Source organism: Macaca nemestrina, chromosome 2, assembly GCF_043159975.1.
Source record: "Macaca nemestrina isolate mMacNem1 chromosome 2, mMacNem.hap1, whole genome shotgun sequence".
Classification (NCBI taxonomy): Eukaryota; Metazoa; Chordata; class Mammalia; order Primates; family Cercopithecidae; genus Macaca; species Macaca nemestrina.
In genome coordinates, this window is record NC_092126.1 from 182,873,555 (window position 1) to 182,895,098 (window position 21,544).

Below are 21,544 nucleotides of genomic sequence, written 5' to 3' on the forward strand. Positions count from 1 at the left end.
CAACAAGTTACTTTCATATATATTTCTCTATATATTTTCATATCTGTTGCCTAAACAAATTTCCAAAGCAAACATCCATACTACTTAGAAAACCAAATACCTAGGAAAACCTCATGTGGATAATATCAATATATGTAGCAGAGTTCAAAGATTGTAACTACCTTCTGTGATGAATTGTTCTAGCTAGTGTGGCCAAATCTTCCAAAAGCAACTATATGCTTCCTATCAATTCCAAAGTTTAAAAAAAAAATTGTGTCTAATTTGAAACTCATGTTTGAAAATAAAAATTGAGGGTTTTTTTTTAATGTTGCTTTTGGTTAGTTTCTTTTACAGGCTTTGAACCTGTTGTTCATAGAACTGATGCTCCAGGAACAACATTTGGTAATGATTTTTGTGACTTGTATTAAATGCTTTTTATTGCTGTTTAAAAACCTACTTGAGCACCATCATGGCCAGAGTTGCTTCTGCTTCCTAAGACGCTGTTATTCCATTCTACACTTCATTTTAAAATAGTCAGCAGTCTTGGTGTTACCTGTTTTTCGCAGATGTCCCTGGACCCAGTGAAGGACAGCTGTCCATTGTGAAACTCTCTTTAAAATTGCACCATATGATTCAGTGTTAAATCTGAGATCCAAATTGGTATTTAGTATTTATAGACCTAAATACCCTTCCATTTGGTATTTAGATCTATAAAGCAACAATTAAGTACCATGAACTCCCTTTGAGTAACTTAGTTTCTATAAAACCTGTGTCTTAGTCTCATTATTTTCTTCCTATTTTAAGGTACAAGGTGTCCCTATTACATTAAAATAGCTTTTCCCTGAAAGTTCCAGGCTCCTCAGTCACTGATGAGCTTGACCACTCTTCTTCACCACAGTTTAGCAATGGCTCTTAATCTTTGCTAAGTAGGAATCCCTCTGAATATCTACGCATGTTCAATATTTATTCCTTTAATCACTTCATATGTGGTATTTGAACTTCATACTAAGGGTCTCTAAGGGAACCCTTAGTGAGCAGAAACAAAGTAGTAATTTTTTTTAATTTAGGAAATAAACTCAAGAAAATCTAACCTGTTTTAGAAAACACAGGTCTACATACAATGCTTTCAATGCTTTCTAGACCTACAAACACTATAGCAACCCAAGATCATCATCTTTTAGTTTCAAAAACAGAAAGGAGGATGAATAGGGGTTATTCCATCCCTCAGACCTTAAACTCCCTAAAGCCTCTCAGTTGAAATAACAAAAATCTATGGTTTAGGTTTTAGAAGGTTTAAGGAGTCCCTCTAGCCCATTGCACTTGAATCACAGGTATCAAAATAAGCTTGAATATCTTCCCATTTCTGTGCCTTCAAAGAGAAAAGGCACTTATAGTGGTCAACAGCTTGACAATTACAGGACTCATTATTAGATTGATAGCTGAGGGAGATCTATCCAGTGGCTGAATTTATCGTGTGCCCTGCATATAAGGACTGTATCTAACAAAGGATGGATCTTACACATTTCTTGTTCCATTTCATTCATCTCTTTCTCAATGGTGCTGCTACTTTTGCTTAAGAAAATAATCACTTCCTCATTCTTTGTGTACCCAGCACCATATTAACAATTGAATGGGGTGGAATAAGGAGCAGAGGTAGAAACCGAAAGAAAGGACAGATTTTACGTCTTACAGTACAAAGTAATTGTGAAGAAACCCTAAGGTTTTCTTAGATACAGTTTTCTAGATATAGAGCAATTTCCTCCTACGAGAACTGCTTGTTTGAGTAGTAAAAACAGACAATCTTTACAGGAGTCAAGGAACGATGTGGGCTGATGACAGAGAGTAGTTGGGCTTTGAAATAATTATAGGATTTGGATTATAGGGTGGAAGGGTGGGAACAGCACAAATAAAATAAGTGTCAATACTTGTAAAGGGTGGCTAAGGGGATGGTGAAACTAAAATATAGAACAAAGCGCTCCTAGATGATATTTAACATTTTGTTAATGTTACTATCATGAAATCAGTTACAGGCAGCTCTTAGCTCTTGTGGGAACTGAGATTCAGATACAATAGTCCATGAGAACTTAATTTTCCAAATAGGCTCCTGCTTTTTCAGAGGGATATTTTGAATCAGGAGTCAGCAATTTTTTTTCTGTGAAAAGTTAAACAATAACTATTTTAGAATTTGTGGGCCATTCGGTTTCTGTTAGAGCTACTCAATTCTGCTGTTTTAGCTGGAAGGCAACCAAAGCTGATACATGAATATGCCCTGAACAATTTTAGTTCATTATATAGCTGTCTTCCAATAAAACTTTATTTGAACTTCATACCATTTTCACGTGTCATGAAATATCACTTTTTGTTTTTTCCCATCACTTAAAAAAAATGTGAGAACCATTATTGGCCCACAAGCCAGGCAGAGGGCTAGACTTGGAAGGGCTATAGTTTGCTGACATCTGCTTTAAACAGGGCACATTCTGTATGACTCTCCGTAACCTCATGATTTTCAGGATCTGTGTATTTTAGTTCACTGCTACCTCTGTCTAAAACCTATGAAATAAATAAAATTACTTTTACAATTGAGACCCTCTTCTTTCAGCTCCCACTGACCTGCAAACTCTTATTTTGAAACCAGTGACATCACCAAGTCTAGAAATGACAGAAAGTCAACCTGGTAAATAGATTGTTTTATCTGTCTGGGTATACTGTGTGCTTTAAGAGGCACACTGTAATTCTCTAAGTTATATTTCCAAAGATAAAAAATGAAAAAGGAATACACATTAATTGTAAATATTGCACAATGTTCTTTTTTGTGATTGCATATGTTAAATTAGTAATACATTAATATTACTACTTGAATGTATAAAAATACTTTGCATTTGTATCATTCTAAAAATAATCACATATCTGATTAAGTGGTTGACAAACCACTTAGAAGAACTAATTTTATTATTTATCCTTATTTTTTCAACAGTTACAAGTTTGTGGCTCTCTTTAATAGTAAATTAAATTTGTGCTAAAAGAACACTAGTTCAAATGTGACCATCAAGGAAGGAGAAATTTCTCACTTCAGTAAAAATAATAAAATTTCCTCATAAACAATGTGTACCCTTTAAAACATACTGCCCTTCAAGCCTGTAAATAGGCCAGGCATAGTGACTCACCTGCAATCCCAACACTTCGGTAGGTCAAGGCTGGTGGGTTGCTTGAGCTCAGAATTTTATGACCAGCCTTGGCAAAACCCCAACTCTACAAAAAATACAAACATTAGCTGGGCATGGTGGTGCACGCCTGTAGTCCCAGCTACTTAGGAGGCTGAGGTGGGAAGACCATTGAGCCCAGGAGGTCAAGACTGCAGTGAGCCATGTTCATGCCATCCTACCCATCTGGTTGATAAAGCCAGACCCGGTCTGGGTAAAAAAATGGATGCAAATTTAAAAAATCAGTATTAGCAATGTTGTTGCTGCTTCCTGACATTTATTTTAAAACACTAGATCCGTATATTTTTCTAGTATAGGACTGTAATTTCTTTCCATCTCTTCTGAGTATCTTTTAATTAGATAAATGACATTTTGGTACTCATGTTGAATGTACAAAGTGGGTTGCTAATGGTAACCTACAGTAGTTATAATGTTGTGAATTCAGTTCAGTTATGAGAGCTTCCCTTAGTGTTAATAATGTTGTTATCCTAACATTGAACACGTACAGGATGCAAAGCACTTTTGTAAGTACTTACAACCTATCCTTTATCAATTGTACCATTTTCTGTTTTTTACTAGTTTCTGATGTTCTGGAATCGGTTACATTTAGTACTGAGTCACCAAAGGAGACTATAGGTAAAAATGTTCCCCAATGGGAAGTCAAGCATATGTGCTTTTCCATCTCATTGCAAAGTCATCTCTGGACGTCCTCATGCTTTGTGACATTTCATAGCCACGTGCTCCTCCCAGCTTGGCTGTGCTCATCCAATGGGTCTTGAATGTCATTGTATACAGCACATTGTGTTCACATCTGCTGTATTGCTATGCAAGTTTCATAATTTCCTTATTCTCACTCAAAGTGAAAAATTTAACCTTTTCTGATTGCTCTTTCAATATGAATATGTACATATATGCCCAACCTATTTTTCATTTTCACATCACTTTTAGGATTCATCCCATGCTTTTGCTCTCCAAGTACTCATTCTATGTGTGTTTCTAACTGGAATTCTTATACAAAAAAAAGTGAAAGTGGAATTATCTGCTTTGTTCCAGGTAGAATTGCTGTCGAGTCTCCCATACATTGTGTATGGGGTGTGCGTTTCCCACATAGCGCACTGCCTTCATTTCCTGCTTTCATTCTGCCCTCCTAAATTGTGGTCATCTTCATAATCTACCTAAATGTTAATTATTCTCAAGAGTGCATCTGCTTAAGATAGCTCAATTCTTTTTCAAATTAAATGCAGGGTTCTATTACAGCATGCTTTGGGCTGCCCACCACTAACCAGCCATTCCCGTTTCTTCCCTAGCACCAGCCAAAACAGACTATGTATATCCCACTGCCAAAGCACCACTCTGGCCAGAGGAGCCAAAGACTGAAGGTAGCAAAGGTTTTAATGCTTAGATTCATTTTTTCTACACATTTTAAATTAACCTCAGTTACATCCATGGAATATGACATTGATTCACAAACAGATTTGAAGAGCTATAGCTTCCAACGTTCTTGAATTCTTAAGGTGATAATTGACTGTCTCTGAATACAGAAATAAATTCCTGTTTCTCTGCTGAAGTCTAAAGGTTGAGGTATAATAACATTGGAAACCCAGTTAATGACAATTAAAACATAAATATTAATTGGTGAATTAGTATTATAGAATAGGATTTTTCTCCTAATTCTTTTTTCCTGTCTAAATCCATTGTCCTGTCTGTAAAATTATGATGCAAATTCTTAATAAAATTTGATGTTCTCAAAAATACTTCACTATAGCTTAATATCTTAGTTTCTAAACTTTTTCTCCTTTGTTTTGGTACAGTTGTGGAATCTGTTACATATGTGTCTGAACCACCTGAGACCACACTAGGTAATAACCTCGGTAGCCCAATGCTGTGTGCTTTCTGTCCTCATTGCCACCATCGCCTGAGAACCTCCGGGTCTATCTCATTGTGAATTCACGTTACACCGTCACTCTTCACCATGGCAGTTGCTTTTCTTTCAAGGTGCTCCTATCCATAACCATTGTCCAAAAATGTCTTTCCTCCCATTCAGTTGTGTAACAAGACTTTGCTTTTTTTCTCTTCATAAGTCAGCAGAACTGTTGAATCTAAAAATTTTTTTTCCTAACACTGTACATCCTGCCAGCTTGGCATTGTGTCAAATGTTTCAGATAATGCTTTTTCGGTGTGATGATCCATTTATACTTTTTGACCTAGCAACATACTTTCCATTAACACTCATCCCATCACATTTATTTACATACGTGGTTTTCTTCTCCATTCTTTAAGTGAAAGTCAGTGCTGCTTAAATGACTCATACTATAATATTTTTAAAATTCTTTTTCCCTTCATGATTCCTATTGAATATATCTTTCTGGCATTGTTGAGGAGGTAGAGTTCTAATGTGAAATGAGAATTTTAGAAGTACTTTGTAAGCTGCATCTGCAACCATTTTTTTTTTAACTAAATGCATTATGAAGGAGTAGGAATGCTGTTTTGCTGCAGCCTTGCAATTTTCTTTATTTTGAAAAATACATTTGTTACCATCCTGCCTGTTATCTGTACTCAAGGTCTGTCGAGTGCTATAGTAACCTGCGTACTTTCCTTCAATTACCATAGAAACGTCGCCTCTGCCTTCTCAATCTATAACCCTACCCAGCCCAGATGAGCCTCAGACTGAACCCGGTAAATACGTTATTTTGTATGTCATATATGAGGTGAGTGTTCACAGAATGTCAGCATGGTCACCTCAAGACATCAGAGGCCCTGACTTTATCATTCTGCCCACAGACTTTGATGGGTAATCCTATCTGTCTGATGTCCCGCTGTCGTTGATAATTACTCAAACGGCAGTGTTGTTCTTTAGGATATGGTTGAAAAAGACCTCTCAGTTACTCTGCAAGTGTTTAATTCAGGGAATCGGAATGCTTCTGGGAAGAACATTTATATTCTGTTCCATTTTAAAATATGTATATTCTGATTTTAATTCCAATTCATCTCAACTAGTTTTACAAGTTCTGTGATCATGTAAAAAGTATTTTAAGCTTTCTGATTTGAGTTTGACTTTCAAAGAAACCTCCAGAAACAGGTTTGACTGCAATCCACATGAAAGGGAGTGTACTGGCCAGTCACCTTGTAGCTATTCAGGTACCTTACTTCTTTCCACTCCTTTCTGCAGTGCTTTGGCCATTTCACTGCACACAAATAAGAAAAAACAAAATCAAAACAATTACTGTGGCTTATCACAAAACCTTTGTGATAAGCCAAAGTGGAGTTTGAAATGAATGAAAAATAATCAACATGAATAACTAAATATGCCTCTTATTTTAAAAAATCCTCTCAATAGCTATAGGTTTCGATGTAATAGAAGGTTATAAATAAGCCCAAACTTCTGTTTTGATTGTCAGTAAATTATTTTTATATTACTCTGTTTCAAAGGGAGATGCAGATTTTACGTTTACTCACTGTCTGCTGAATATCCTACTAGATGTTGCCTATAAACCCTACAGTATTTTAACAAAAAAGAAAACCTACATTGACTAAAATAACAAAATCTGACAGTTATACCTAACTTTTCCAAATTTTGTTCTTAATAACTATAATAATATTATTGGCATGTCTCATTGTAAATACTGCTATTAGTGATTCTTATCTCATTCTGTATCGTTTTTCATGGAATTGCTTCATGACATGCCTAACCTTCAGATGGTCTTTCTTATCCTCTGGGGAAAGTAAGTGGCAAATCAGTTAGAACCTTAGCAAGTAGGGTAGTTGAGAATCAGAAAATCACAAACTGTGAGAAACTCTAGAATGACAGAATTTTAAGATTGGAAGGGTTCTTAAAAATTGTGTAATTTTGGTGAAAAACCTGAGACCGTAGATCCAGTGATTAGCAAAGGGAGCTCTAATCCCCCAGGTTCCAGGCTTCTAAACCAGATCATCTCCAACATTTATCAGTATTCATCTCTCTACAGGCAAGAAGATTCCACTGAAACCATTGTATACCTTGTGTTTTTTCATTTAGTATCAGGAAGAAGATTCTGCAGACTCCTTCAGAAACTTCTGGTGTCAAATAACTCTTAACTTTCAGCAAGTTTTTCTTAAGGTGTCTGAAGCTACATGACATTCACCATGTTTCTTCTTACCTTTCTTTATCCCAAACACATTTTAATTCAACCAGATGAGGTGTTTCCACAAGCTGCAACCTTGCATCTGATAATTCCTTTCCTTCAGCAGGATAGATTTTTCATTTTTTTGGTGAAGAAAAAATTGGTTTTTACACTGATTGTCCTAGAATTTCTTTAGGATTTGCTCAGCAAAGGAATAACTCTCCATAGAAAATATCCTTGGTGTTCAATTTATCTTCCCTCTTTTCCCCTATATAACCAATAAAACTGCATTTTGTTTAGTAACATTAATTTTCCATTAGCACTTACTATTAAAATACATTGTATATTTGGACTATAACATGTTAACTTTGTTTTTTATTTAGAAAACATGTATTTGCATTTAAAATAGTACAACTAAATATTCTGATAAAATTATATGAACTTACAATAAGGATGAATTCTTGTTATTATGAATTTATTTTCAAACTATTTAAAAGGTATTTGATGTCAGTATTTCTGAAATCCCAAGTTTCATTTTGCCAGCTGAACATCTTAGATATCATTTAATGTGACTTTTTGTTTTGTTTTCTGTTACATAAAAAAGTTGCCTTCCTATACTTTACAGATCTTTAGGAGCCTTAATCGTTGGGTATTTAGGTCTTCAGCCATTCAGTAAACATCTCCGAGCTTCTAGAGGCTTAGGTACTGTCATTCTTGAAGGGCTCAAAATTTCCGAACCTATATCCTTTCTTTTAGCTCCCAAGCAGACACCGCGTGCTCTTCCTAAGCCAAAAACATCGCCACGCCCAAGAATTCCACAAACACAACCAGGTAAAGATATATTTTACATTTTAGCTTGAAAAGTTTGAGGTTAGTGGGCTTATTCTAGCAAATTGTTCATTAATAGTTACGATAGCAGATTGAGTCTTTAACATTTGCAAAGCAAGTCTTCCTCTGTAACCTAATAAATATTTAAATTTCTTTTGGGACTTACTAAAAAAGTACATCATTGGAAGAGCTTATTCCACAAAGCTTCCCTTAATGTTGTGTTATTGGAGATGAGGTGGACATGAATGGCATTGCTTAGAAAGAGTAGCCTGCCTACTTCCTTTTCCTTCCCCGGCCTGAGACTACACTCCTATCCCTTCCACTATTCCTGAATGTGCTTCCTTCTGTCAATCATCTAATTTGACATTTTCCTCAATACATGGCCTGACTACAACAAATGTGTGAGGTGTACCCACCCAGGATACCGGGAAAGGAACCTTTGCTACCACTGATCTGGTCTGGGGAAAGGAAAATGTTTAGCACCGTCACATTATGCTTGATCCAGGTGGTGATTCTGGATTCCCACCACAAATATTTTACTCATACCTCAGAATCTCTGCCATTAGGTACTGTCATTCTTGTTTTTCTACAGGGGAAAAGAAATCCCCTGTAGTTTTAGGTGTGGTCTCTAATATCAATTGAGGGAAATTTTACCTATCATTAAATTTTTTCTATGATTTTAATTCTGCCTTATTTAGCATAATTTTAAATATGTTTGAATTACTAAAACTTAGTTATGAAAATAATTCTGATAATAAATATATGAAGGTACCAAGGCAGCATTCCCCCAAAATAATATGAAATTTTAAATAATACATTTGAAACATTAACATACTAAAAGTCTGAGAAAATAATGATTAGTGAATAATAATGAATATGAATAAAAACATCAAAGTTTTAAGAATATGCCAAATTATTAAATAAAGTATATTAAATTTGTTATAATAGGAAACTAAAATCTAACTTTAAAAATAAGAGACAAAATTGAGAAGAAGCTCTCAGCTTTGGATTTGAATATAAAGCATAGAACAAAAGTAGAAAACAAATGGGAAGAAGAAAGCATGAAAACCTGAATGTTGAACTATAAAAGATGAAAAATAAATACTAAAAATTAAAACACTCAGGCATGAATCATGGTCAGTACAAAATTTTTAAAGTAAAAGATATGAAGTAATAGGACAAAATTATTTGCAATTTTATCTTTTTAAGATGTACTTTGTACTTTATTAAAATGCAGTTTAGTAAATCAGGAGCTTGCTCTAATTTTCCATTATTATATTCTAAGTTTCAAATTTATTTCATTTTGACTTAGACTTTTAGCCAACCTTTCTTGACAAGACAGGCTCTTCAGAGATTCACGTGCTCAGTGAGTTCCACTCTCTAACTCTGAAACCATGGAGTGGCTGCCAGAATGTAGTGAGAGAGCCTTCTGATGTCCCGATTGAAGCAACTTCCAGTCCATCAGCATCTCTTGTGGAAAGTAGCTGCAAACCAGACACTTCTGGCTTTGTCAGTGCTACTTAATGTAAGGGAACAATTTGGAAAACTGGTCATGAAAAACAAAATGCATTCTACTTATTCTTTTTCAAAGTGGGTAGAATTGAGACCTCCTTATCCCACAAGAATGTGACTCGTGTAATAGGTTCCAGCAGTATCCTGGATTTTGATAGTTTTTCAAGGAAGTGTGTATATGTACACGTATATATCACAAAATATTTTAAAGACAAATAGTCAAATTCTAATACTTCTTCCCTTACCCTTGGCTAGTTCCTGCAAATTTCAAAAAGTCATTTGGACAGGAGAGTGTCCTGTTTGTATGCATGATCAATACAAACTATTGTTGTTGGGCTATAATATCATCTATCAATAGTATTTACAACTTAAAGTGCAACAGATTTTGTTTACCACCTTTCACATAATAAGATTCTGTAATTTGGGCATGTCACCTTTATTGTTAGTGTTACTGAAAGTGTGTTTATAAATTGGCAATGTTTAAATCTATATTTGGCATTCAAAGGCAAAAAGAGATCTAAAATCTGAAAAAAAGCATAAGGAATATTTGATAAGTCAATAAAGTTTGATTTCTTAGATCCCAGTGTTTACAGGTAATAGCAACATTATTGTTAATTGGATGCCTAGAATTTCTTATAACCATCAAAATTATGGGTGCTCCTAGATTTTGCATGGGCAAACAATGTGAAAATCAGAATATACTCAGATTCTTCAAAACCAAATTTGTAAAGCTCCTTGAGAAGTGGAAAAAAATTATAATAGTGTAATTTTCACATCATTTTGACATTTCACATTGGATTCTTACAACCATATCTTGAGTTAGGGCGGGTTTATTATTTCACCTTAAAAAATGAGAAGCAAGTGAAAATCTGCCCTGCAGAACTGGGATATAGAGAGCCCAAATGTTTAGACCTATTGATAATGTTTGATCCTCAGCATTTGGTTCAAGTCCTGACTCTGGTACTTAACCATAGCCTCGAGCAGATGCTGTCACACACCCGAAGCTCTGTTTCCTCAGCTTTAAAGTGTAGCTAATAATTCCTTCCTCCCAACATTATGGTGAGACTCAAAGGGTGTAAACCTTATAAAAGCACTTTTGAAATCATAGAATACACTATAATTGTTAGACTTATTTTCTTGGTGTCTATTATATTAGTACTTCATTGTTCCCAAGGAACAGTTGTGGAAATCTAATTTTAGTTGTCAACAAATTCATTTGAAGGTTTCTCTGGGGCCAGAGAAATGCAGGGCGGGTAAGATGTGAACCAGCCCATTCCATTGCATTGTCTGCTTACTACTCTGCTGTTGCCCGAGAGGACTTCAAGCATATCCATGCTCCATAGGATTCCACCCTGACCTCACCATCTTTACCTACTTTGTCTTTAAGGAAAGACATAAAAATGGGTTTAAGGAGAAGTCAAGCAAACATGTCCAGTAAAGAAAAGCTCTCTTACAGGCATTCAGTTGCCGTCTCCTCTGAAATAGATTTCTAAAAAGCCGTCCTCTTACTCTGATGCTTTGTAATTTGAAATTTTGCAGTTTCTCAGATTTCACTCTTCTATAATTATCTGGAATTCTAACTAAGCTATTTGTAGAGCTTAAGGATTGGTCTTCTGTCTGACTCCCATATGGGTAATACTTTGTTTTGTCAGTGTTCAGGCTACACCTTGGCATGCCTTATGTGTTAAGCATGACTGGAAGGTGCTGAAACCAAATGACTTACAATATGAGTTCTCTCTTTCAGTTCCTAAGGGGCCCCAGCGTATTACTGCAAAACCAAAAACGTCACCGAGTCCAGAAGTGTCATACACCACACCTGGTAAATGCTTTATTTCATGTTTAAGCCAAACGTGTTCGACTGCCCCACTCTGCTTCAGTGAAACATGAGACTTGATGGAAGTGAGGTCAATATTTCACTTATTTTTAAATCCCATGTTGTATCATATGTGGTATAATTTCAGAAGTTTCATAAGAGTGTCCACTTGTTCATCTAGTAAAGCTGTGATCGCAGTCAAAAGGCAGAGAATTATGCCAAGGTTAGAATGTCTTTCTAGAACTAAAGTTCTCTTATTCCCTGACTTACAAAAAAAAAAATGCTGCCAATTCTAGCTCTGCTATGCTCAAATATTTCACTAAACACAAAGATAAAGACTTTTGCTCTTCCCTACAAATGATAAATTAGTGTTTTTACAAATAGAGGCAATGATGTTTCGTCATTTACTTGGATACGTAAATTGTACTATGTCCACATTGAGTTTTTTCCCTGTCACATTCTATTCTGTGGAGACATAGCTTGGGTTAAGAAATTTCTTTCGCGCACACACAATGGTTTCTTTAGTTACAAATCTGTTTTTTGCCAATCATCTGAGAAGGCCTTTTGTTCACATATGGGGAAGGTAATCTCATGTTTGTGGAGTATCCAGGGTAGGGATTCCAAGGGCCCAGACATTTCATGGATATTACCACCACTGTTCACATGAAGTCTTCAAGTGGCCTCAGGAAGCCACTGGTAACTGAACAACTTTCTCTAAAAAGCCAAGCTCATTTTTAACTAGAGAATCTGAGAAATACTGTGAGTTTTTCCTCTTTCTTTTTAAAGGTACAATTATTATAAATTCCTAAATGCTCCTAAAACATATAGAACATTCCCAGAGCCAAATAATTTCTAAGCTATAGTATAAAATGATAGCATTTTGGAAGCAAGCCTGAATTCACTTGCTATAATGTTTTCCAGATTGTATAAGCAAAGGCTATTATTGCTGCTGTGGTATAGACAATTTGGTGGTGGTGGTAGCAGGCTAGAGAGAATCTCCTTTGCCCTGAAGTCTATAATGTAAATTTGTACCACCAAACACAATAGCCAATATTATAAACAGGAAGTAAGAAAAAAACCTCATCTCACTTGCAAAAGATCAGCTTATTTTCAATTGTGGAAATGAATGTAATGGAAATTAATTTGTTATCCATAACAGTAGATTTGAGTGACTTTATTTACTTTCCCTTTTCAGTATAAAAAATAATATTATTGGTATAATCTCATTACACCAATATATTGAATAGTTAAGTTTTTTTCCTCTTTTAATATTTAATATTTGCCCTACTGGGCATGAGTTGGCCATTATTGAAGCCAGGTGGTGAGTACCTAAGAATTCGTTCTACTATTTTTCTACTTTCATATACCTTTGGAATTTACTATCATAAAATTATTTTTAAGGTATTTATTTTAAAATCTTTTCTGTTAACTAGTCCTTCTCTTCAACCACATTCTTCAAATGTTCTCCCACAGCTAAGTTATAAAGAGCAAACCACTTTTAGCAGGAAAGAAAAAAAAAAAAAACTTGCCTTAATTCTACCAACACCTTGTTTTTCATAGAAACCCTAACCTGTGATCTTGATCCCTGTAACAACACAAATAGTTAACAACTATCCCTATTTATACGTTTTATCCGGAGTTTGAATGAGCAGAGTAGAGAACTGCCTCCTGGAGAACTACGGCCTGTCTTAGTGGTCTTCTGTCACCTCTCCAGCTCCACATGTTCAGAGTTAAGGTTCTGTCCCTAAACCTGGTGTTGGCCCTGCCATATGATCAGGCTTCTTCTCCCTTGCCCCAGGGGTGTGGCACCGCCAGGAATAATCATAAGGCAACTCGTACTACATTTCAGTTTTCTCAGAAGTGAGAAAACCAAACACATTGGATTCTGATGTGTTCAGACAGTTTTTAGATTTTATCTAGGCTCAAATTCATACCCTAATGAACCCAATACTTTGTTTACCAGGTCCTGTGGGTTATACTTCAAAAAAACAGGGTAAATGACATGTGTATTTGAATACGTATTAGCATCCTGGAGAAATAAACTCTTCTGTAAAAGTCTAAAAATTTAAAATGTAGTGCTGAATTCAGGACAGCGTTATGTTTCGTTGTGACATTTATCTCAAGATTTATTCTGAGAGAGATCAGAAGTAACAAACTTGGATTTCTTGACCTTATGAAAGAGGAAGTCAGTCTCAGATTCATTGTACAGCACTTCCATTCTGTAGATTCCTAGGCATAACACCAGCTTCATCCAGTGAGGCCTTTAGAAAAACCCTTCCAGCCACTCAGTTGAATTATCTATAACATTTAATGAGGAATCTTGACAAATTGAGCCCACACTCCCTGCCCACACCAAAATGAAAGTGACTTTTCTCCACATCTACCTTGGAAGAATGATTTAGAATTCAGAGCAAATAACTCCCTCACTAGAAAATAGGTGCCATTTAACTTGGAGTCTAAACAGGAGGTTCCTGGCTCAACAGAGCTCTGTCTTCCTTATGAGTTCCTTTCTACACCAAGACCTGTCTTGGCTTTGTGGTCAACCTTCCGGCCCCCAGGCATTGGGATAGATTTCAGTCATCAGGAGGAAACCAGGAAGAAAATCTAGATTTCAGCAAGCTATCCAAATCCTCATGAATGTTCCATGTGTCTCTTCCCTTTGGAAAATTATTTGTAGTCACACTCTTCAGGATTTCTGTAGTTTTATGTTTTCAGTTAAACTGGTTTTAAGAGGAGTTTTTTGTGAACTAATTAAGAATAAGTAATTCTGAATATTTCTTAAAAATTGAGCCTTATTGGTTAAAATGATAGAGTTCATAAAGCAATCATTTGCTTGGATTACGTACTTTAAAATATTGCCAGATTTATATTAGGGAGAAACCTGATTGGACATTCACCTAATAAATGTATGTTTTCTGATATAGTCTTAGAAGACAATACATTTAGAATTGAGCAAGCCAAGATAACAATAGTTAACAATTATTTCCATTTATACTTTTTGTCAAAATGGGAGCTGGGATAAGCAGGGTAGAGAACTGCCTCCTTAAGATCATACTGTTACCATTACTGTTCTACAGTGTTTCATTATCATCCTCTAGACATTTTGCCATTTTTTCCTAAAGCTTCTTCTTTTTCCCCTTAAGGGATGTACTGTGTAAATTTATTCTTTGTTAAAATAGTTTTTTTTTTTTTTTTCAAATCAATTTTCCTAGAGGCAAGATATCTTTCTTCTCAAATATGAGAATTCAAATCAGGAGTTAATCAGCAATTTGCTTATTTGCCTGATGATATATTAAACATCAATATGCTTCCCCTCAAATTTTAGTGACTCAGTGCCTTTCTCTTTGCCTCAAAATCTCTGTAAGCTTGTATATGCCATTGATGTGATTAATAAATTATTTCTTTAGATCTTTCTTTTCTGTTTTTTGTTTTGTTTTGTTTTTTGTTTTTTGTTTTTTGTTTTTTGTTTTTTTTGACAGGGTATCACTCTGTTGCCCAGGCTGGAGTGCAGTGATGCAATCATAGCTCACTGCAGCCTCGATCTCCTGTGCTCAAGTGATCCTCCTGCCTCAGCCTCCCAAGTAGCTGGGACCACAGGTGTAAGCCACCACACCTGGCCTAGATTTTTTAATACTGTTTTACAATTCCCTGGAAAAGAATTAGAGACTTTTTGGAGAGGTCAATTTGAGTCTTTAAAATGTTGCTTAGCAAAGTACAATGCTGGTTCATGGGAATTGCCCATCTTTTCCAGATTTGTTCTTTAAAAAAAATGCACTAATGCATGTTCAATTCAACATATATTGATTGCCACTTATCTGCCTGGTTCCATGCTTAGGGATAAAATCAGGATTAAAAGAATTAGATATGATCTCTACCACCCAACACAGTACAGTGGAGAAAATAGGAAAAATATCAATAACTATAAAACAAGCCAAATCTCAGTAATTAATGGGTTAGTGATATAAACAAAAAATGAAATAACAGAAAAGTAATACATTTTAATGTAAGAATTAGAGAAGGTATTATCAAGAAAATGAACTTTAAGATAGATTTTAATAGATAGGTAGCTATTGATGATTTTTAAGACAGCAAAGATTCAGAGGTATAAAAAGTGCTCCAGGCTGGGCGCGGTGGCTCATGTCTGTAATCCCAACACTTTCAGAGGCCGAGGCGGGCGGATCACGAGGTCAGGAGATCAAGACCATCTTGGCTAACATGGTGAAACCCTGTCTCTACTAAAAAAATTAGCCGGGCGTGGTGGTAGACGCCTGTAGTAGTCCCAGCTACTCGGGAGGCTGAGGCAGGAGAATGGCGTGAAGCAGAGAGGCGGAGCTTGCAGTGAACCGAGTTCACACCACTGCACTCCAGGCCAGGCGACAGAGCAAGACTCCACGCTCCATATAGCTGAGAAACAGCATGATTCGGAATGACTACATTGCTAGGCATATGAGATTATTGAGAGATGAAAACAATGTAAATTGGATTCATATGTTTGAGGGCTTTTAGGTTATGCTAAGCACTTCAAAAAATTTTTCTTTAGACAATTAGGAGATACTAAAATTGTGCGTGTTTCTTTTTGTAATCTTGGGAGTGATATAATTACATCTGTATTTTAGAAAGATGGCTGTGATTTTTTCAAATGGAATATTAACTGGCAAAAAAAAAAAAAAAAAAAAAAAAGGCCAGGAATCACTTAGTAGGTTTGCAACAATCCAGAAAGATAAGTCTGAGAAATTGAACTAATTGTGGTAGAAAGGAAACTAAGGGAATAATGCTGAAATGCCTTTGTGTATGGAACTACGAAGACCTAGAGAATGACTGAATGCTGTTATGGAGAGAAGGGTGGCAATGCTGTTCCTAGACTGGGCAAGTGGTAGATAATAATGCCATTAACTGAGACAGGGAACAGAGAGAGTAATAAAGATGGGTGTGTACATGCTAGGCTTGCAGGGCCAGTAGGACTTTGAGTGGGAAGACCCTAACTGATGGTTGAAAATGTTGTCTGGACTTCTTAACAGAAGTCAGGATTTGGGGCACAGATTTAGGAGCCACTTGTTTACATCTAGATAGTTCTTAAATCTTGGAAAACATAATAGAGGAGAAAATGTAGATAGAGAAAATAAGCCAGAAATCAAATATTTAGGCAGCATAGTTATATTTAAGGAGCAGGCAGGGGAAAAAGAGCCTCCAGTTGTCAAAAAAGATAAGAGAAAACCAGGAAATGCGCTGGGAGATGAGGCAGGAAAAGGCCTAAGAAGGGAAGTTTGGCAATGGCATTGCAGTGGCAATGAGAAGGAGAGGGATCAGAAGAGGCTGCCAGCTCGACCGCGCATGTGCAGAATCCCACTTTCTGAAACCTTTAGGCTGTATGCTCCAGAATTAGCAGTTTCCAGATTTTAGAAACTTACATGAGTACATATACCATTGATTAGAAACATTAATGTGTATTCTGTGAGCAGTATGAATCGTCTTACCAAGCAGAAGAACTAAAACCTATAAACAGCCCTTAGATCAGTATAAGTTATGTTTTGCCATTGAATAAATTAAGAGAAAACTCAACTTCCAGAGTTTCTGGACTTAAGAATATGATTAAGGCATTGTTGCAGGAAATGAGTGGAGGCTGGACCACAGTGGATGAAGAAGATACACCTAAAAGGTGAGGAAGCAGAGGCAGATAGATAGTTTTTTTATTAAAGGAATGAGAGCAAGAGAGAGGGATTGTTTGAAGGAGAAGCCATGTCAAGGGAATGATTCTTTTTTAGGATATTAGAGCATTCGAGCTGTTTCGTAGGTAGATGCAAGTAACTCATGGAGAAATGAAAACATGGACAAATAGAAATATAACAGAAATAATGGAAAGTAAAAGGCCTCAAATGAGATGGAAGGGAGGGTGGTCCAAGAGCACAGGGAAAGCCAGCAGGTGGCCTCCTACGGGGCTTCCTCTCAGACTGGACCTAATGGTACAAGGTTAGAATAAAGGAATAGAGAGTATAGATTAAAGGAATAGAATAGGGTACGGAGTCTATACGTGTTACTTTTCTAAGAGAATCAGTCTCTTGGTAGCCTATTGCCAGGGTAAACCTTATTGCAGACTTCGTATTCTAACTTTGTCAAGAGGAAACACATTAATTATTTTCTAACTCTATCAAAATATTCATGCATTACATTTGTCTATGATAGACATTATGCATTCCTACTTGTCTTGTTAGTTGGACTTTTCTTTGGAGTGGCACGCTTTATTGAACAAAGACAGTTTGGTTAGTAGTATAAATGGAGTTGGTTAATATAATTAAATCTAAAATTATAATAATAGTAAATATTCTTATAAAGAAATCAAAACTGCTTTCTCAGAAAATTGTCATCATTATTTTCATTGATGAGTTTCTCCCAGCATGAAAGATGTAGGTTTTAGGGATCGTGCTTTTGTTCAGTTTAATATACAGAGGAATGCCACATAGGAAAAACAGAAAAAACAACTTGAATTTCTTGGAGCTGTAGTTCACCAAGTAGGAGAATGATTCATATTACTTTCCTGTAAATATTTCTATTTCTTTCCTTTCCACTGATTTCACCTGCTTAGGAAGTCTGCTATGGCAGTTTATTAAATCATCACTTCATGGTTAAAAAGAAAAGTGCCAATTTTAGCAGCTGGAATCCACATTACCCCAGCCTAAATTCCTCAGTAAACTAGAGCAGCAATGAATAATGTATTTACAGTATGGTGGATTTATTAGTACCACATCTCTTCTCAGCTTCTCCTTTCCTTAATCCCAGCTCCTTTTTGTTTGGTGGAGTACTGTAACTAACTCGGGTATTTATAAACTGAAGGCTGCTTTGAATGTTCATGACCTTTACAGAGCTAAATCAAAGTGCCTTCTTCAGCCTCAAGATAAACATTTTGTTTCATTTATAGCTGTAAATTTCTTATATTTTACTATTTAAATCCTCCAAAAATCTACACGCAAAGGCAAAATGTTCAGTATTGTGGTGGGCTTTCTCTACCTTATCAACCACTAATCTTTTTAAAGTTGCCTTTTCTCTTTAAGAAAGCAATCCATATTTTCAAATTCCCTTGGATGTTACCTTTTAGCTCATAGAAGTTCTGAGTCAAGTTTCTGTTCAGTGCACCAGTTTTCACAACTGTAATTTCACTAATACCTAGCAGCGTAGTCTAAGAACAGATGTGGCATGCAAGTTAAACATGATTCCCAAAAACAATAAAAAGAGATTGTTCATTTTATATAACTTATTTCTCCACTAATGGTAAAGTGGTGCTTGGCTACCTCATAATAATAAAATTTTAAAAAGAAGGTTTCTTCATCTTTCTTCTAAGGCAGAGTTCTAGCCTGAATCATAATTTTTTTCCAGCATTATATAAGATGCAAGGAAATTACACTGCCTGACAAAAAAGTACTGGTGTGTATGAAAGGCTTAGCGTGGTAGGAAAACCTTTCATTGAGAGATTAGGTCTGGGTAGGGCCTCTTTGTGGGGAAACAGAGTTGAAGTACTTTACCCTATTTGTGGAATGAGATTTTGTTATAGAAATCCGGTACAAACAAATAGGCAAATCCCCCTAATATTTTCCCCACTGAGAAATAGGGTACCAAGTTTCCAATCTACTGTTTAATTTTGCTAAAACATTAAAAAATATACTGGATTTCAGGGACTGCATATACCAGTAGGGCCTATTGTTCAGCTGACATTTTTGTCTTTTGTTTTCATATGCTTGTGTCGAGCATGCTTGACACCTAATATACTAGAAGCCACATCACTAAAGAAGACAAAAATGGCAACAGCTATCATTTACTAAGTAATAAGTACTATCATTAACTTTACATGTGGTGTCTTCTAATGACTAGTTGATTCCTTTTGCTTCATTTTCTGCCCCCAGTAACTGTAAGCGCCATTTAGAATAAGACTGTGTTATCTTCTTACATATTCAAGACTTTTCCATTTCTTATTGTTTCCCTCGATTTGTAGCCATTTTTGTACTTTAAGATATATATTTTTTGTTGCTGTTAGTGGACTTTACGCATGAATATCAAACAGCAGCTAACCACTTTGTGCAAAACCTGACTTTCTATTTTGAAAGCCATTTGAGGGAGCTCTACCTCATTGTTGAATTATGTTAGCTATCTCCTCCTCTTCCTCAAGGAAGACTTCAAAATGAACTGTGACTGACTTCATTTCTGTTTCACTGCCACCAGAACCTTCCCTGCATAGTAACATTTTTCCATTTTGAAGAAAACAGGCATCTTCTCAACTTTGGTCATTAACCATTGTAAAAATACTTTTGCTTCATTCATGCTTTCTGGGATTTTTCTATCTGTGGGTTAAGCTCACTCCAGTTGGGACATTTAGAATACACAGTGTTTGTAATCTTTTTCTTTCAGCTCCAAAAGATGTGCTCCTTCCTCATAAACCAGACCCTGAGGTCTCTCAGAGCGAACCTGGTAAATTAATTATTTCATCCTTCTGGCTAAGAAGTGTATTTTTCAAAAACAAAATTCTTGAAGTAAATATATTTTTAATGGTTGTGATATGGAAGAAATTCAGAGAAAAATATGGGTATAAAATGCATATTCCTTTTGGGTAGATTGAATCATCTGGGTTGAATTATTTTTCCTTGGTTAAATGAGGGAATAGTACATAGGCTCATTGAGTAGATCATGCTAAAATTATCAATACCATTGTTAACTAAGCCAACTCTCACATCCTTTCAAAACGTAAATGTAGCTACATTACAACTATGGGTATACTTTTAAGTAAAAAAAAGTGGATGCCTACTCAAAATTTTCCCCGAAGTGAGAACTTCAAAGTTTTAGTTAAACTAAGTTCTCTGATTAGCATCTAATGTGCAGAATTTTCTCTTATTTATTATAATTCTTAGAGAACATTTAAATTATTAAATCAATGCATCTGAAAAATATAGAAACTATTTTGACTTTGCCAGGTAGTAATTCTCATAAATATGTTCCTTTGACTTGCTTTTGGCATAGTTCTGCAACCTGTTACCTTTAGATTTGAGCCACCAAAGACAACAATAGGTAATGGTTTTCCCATATCAACCAACTCTGTTTTCTTTGCTACCATCAAGATTGCAGGCCTTTCTCAAATGATCCTGTTGAAACATCATTTCTTCTCAATTCATTTCATCACTTCATTCTCATTATTACTACTCTTTCCAAAATAGAAAAGCCATGATTTCACTGTCGTAATGGGTTTGCTTTGAAGACCACCTCAAGACATTACTGAATCCATCTTCATTTACTTCATTTATCTCCATGTTTCAATACGAGTCCACTGTGTTTACTAATGGTGCCCATTTAACAATTTCCATTGGTTTAGTGGTTCTCAGCTGTAATGTAACATACTAGCATGTGGTAAGTTTGAAAGATACTGCAAGTAATTATCAATATTGGTCAAAATACTAAAAATTGCCAGTGATTTGTTAAACTGAGCTCAAGCAGACTCAAGGAGATGATACCAACAATGATATTATCACACATTTTGTAATCCTGTATGCTCTCTTGAATGGAGGAGACAAGGACGAAGCTACAGCCAATAGTCCAGGACTGTGTCTAACCCACACCGCATCTCAACCAGCCATTCTGATGGATTGGTTCAAGAATAGAATGTCATGTAGTATGTGTTCTGGTGGAAAAACAGTTGAGAACCATTATTCTAATATTCCACAGTCATTTTTCCGAAAGTTTTGTGCACATTTAACTCTCTTCTTTCCTTTTTCTATTTCAAATGGAGGAATTTCATGTAATACCAATCTGGTCTGGTGCTGGCTTTGAATCTAAAAATTTATAACCTTGGTCCTTTTCTTTTTGCAGCTCCTCTAGAGACACGAGGCATCCCTTTTATACCCATGATTTCCCCAAGTCCTAGTCAAGAGGAACTACAGACCATTCTGGGTAAATTTCGTTTTAATATTTGTTCAAGGAGGGCTTGCCTTTTAGAAATTTCCCTTCGAGTAGCCATAATACATTATGTTCATAGCTTGTTTCTAAATAATAGGTTATTTAAAAATTCATTTCACTCAACGCTTTTACATTGACACTGTATTTGGCCTAATATGTATGCTGATTTTCAATATAAAATG

At 35.7% G+C, this 21,544-nt stretch overlaps 1 protein-coding gene across 25 annotated transcripts in view; it reads left to right on the forward strand.

Moving 5' to 3' along the window:
* The window catches only part of ABI3B (ABI family member 3 binding protein), a 244,785-nt gene that overhangs the window by 177,650 nt on the left and 45,591 nt on the right, over positions 1 to 21,544 (forward strand). For 7 of the 25 annotated variants that reach the window (XM_011734009.2, XM_011734020.2, XM_011734015.2 and 4 more), the window contains 11 exons: positions 322 to 381; positions 2,579 to 2,653; positions 3,759 to 3,815; positions 4,487 to 4,558; positions 4,991 to 5,038; positions 5,790 to 5,855; positions 8,036 to 8,110; positions 11,364 to 11,438; positions 19,827 to 19,886; positions 20,433 to 20,480; positions 21,276 to 21,356. In XM_011734009.2, the coding sequence (XP_011732311.2) occupies positions 322 to 381; positions 2,579 to 2,653; positions 3,759 to 3,815; positions 4,487 to 4,558; positions 4,991 to 5,038; positions 5,790 to 5,855; positions 8,036 to 8,110; positions 11,364 to 11,438; positions 19,827 to 19,886; positions 20,433 to 20,480; positions 21,276 to 21,356 (717 nt within the window). The remainder of the gene's footprint in view (positions 1 to 321; positions 382 to 2,578; positions 2,654 to 3,758; positions 3,816 to 4,486; positions 4,559 to 4,990; positions 5,039 to 5,789; positions 5,856 to 8,035; positions 8,111 to 11,363; positions 11,439 to 19,826; positions 19,887 to 20,432; positions 20,481 to 21,275; positions 21,357 to 21,544) is intronic. The other 18 variants (XM_011734013.2, XM_024791440.2, XM_024791443.2 and 15 more) reach the window with 12 other exon arrangements.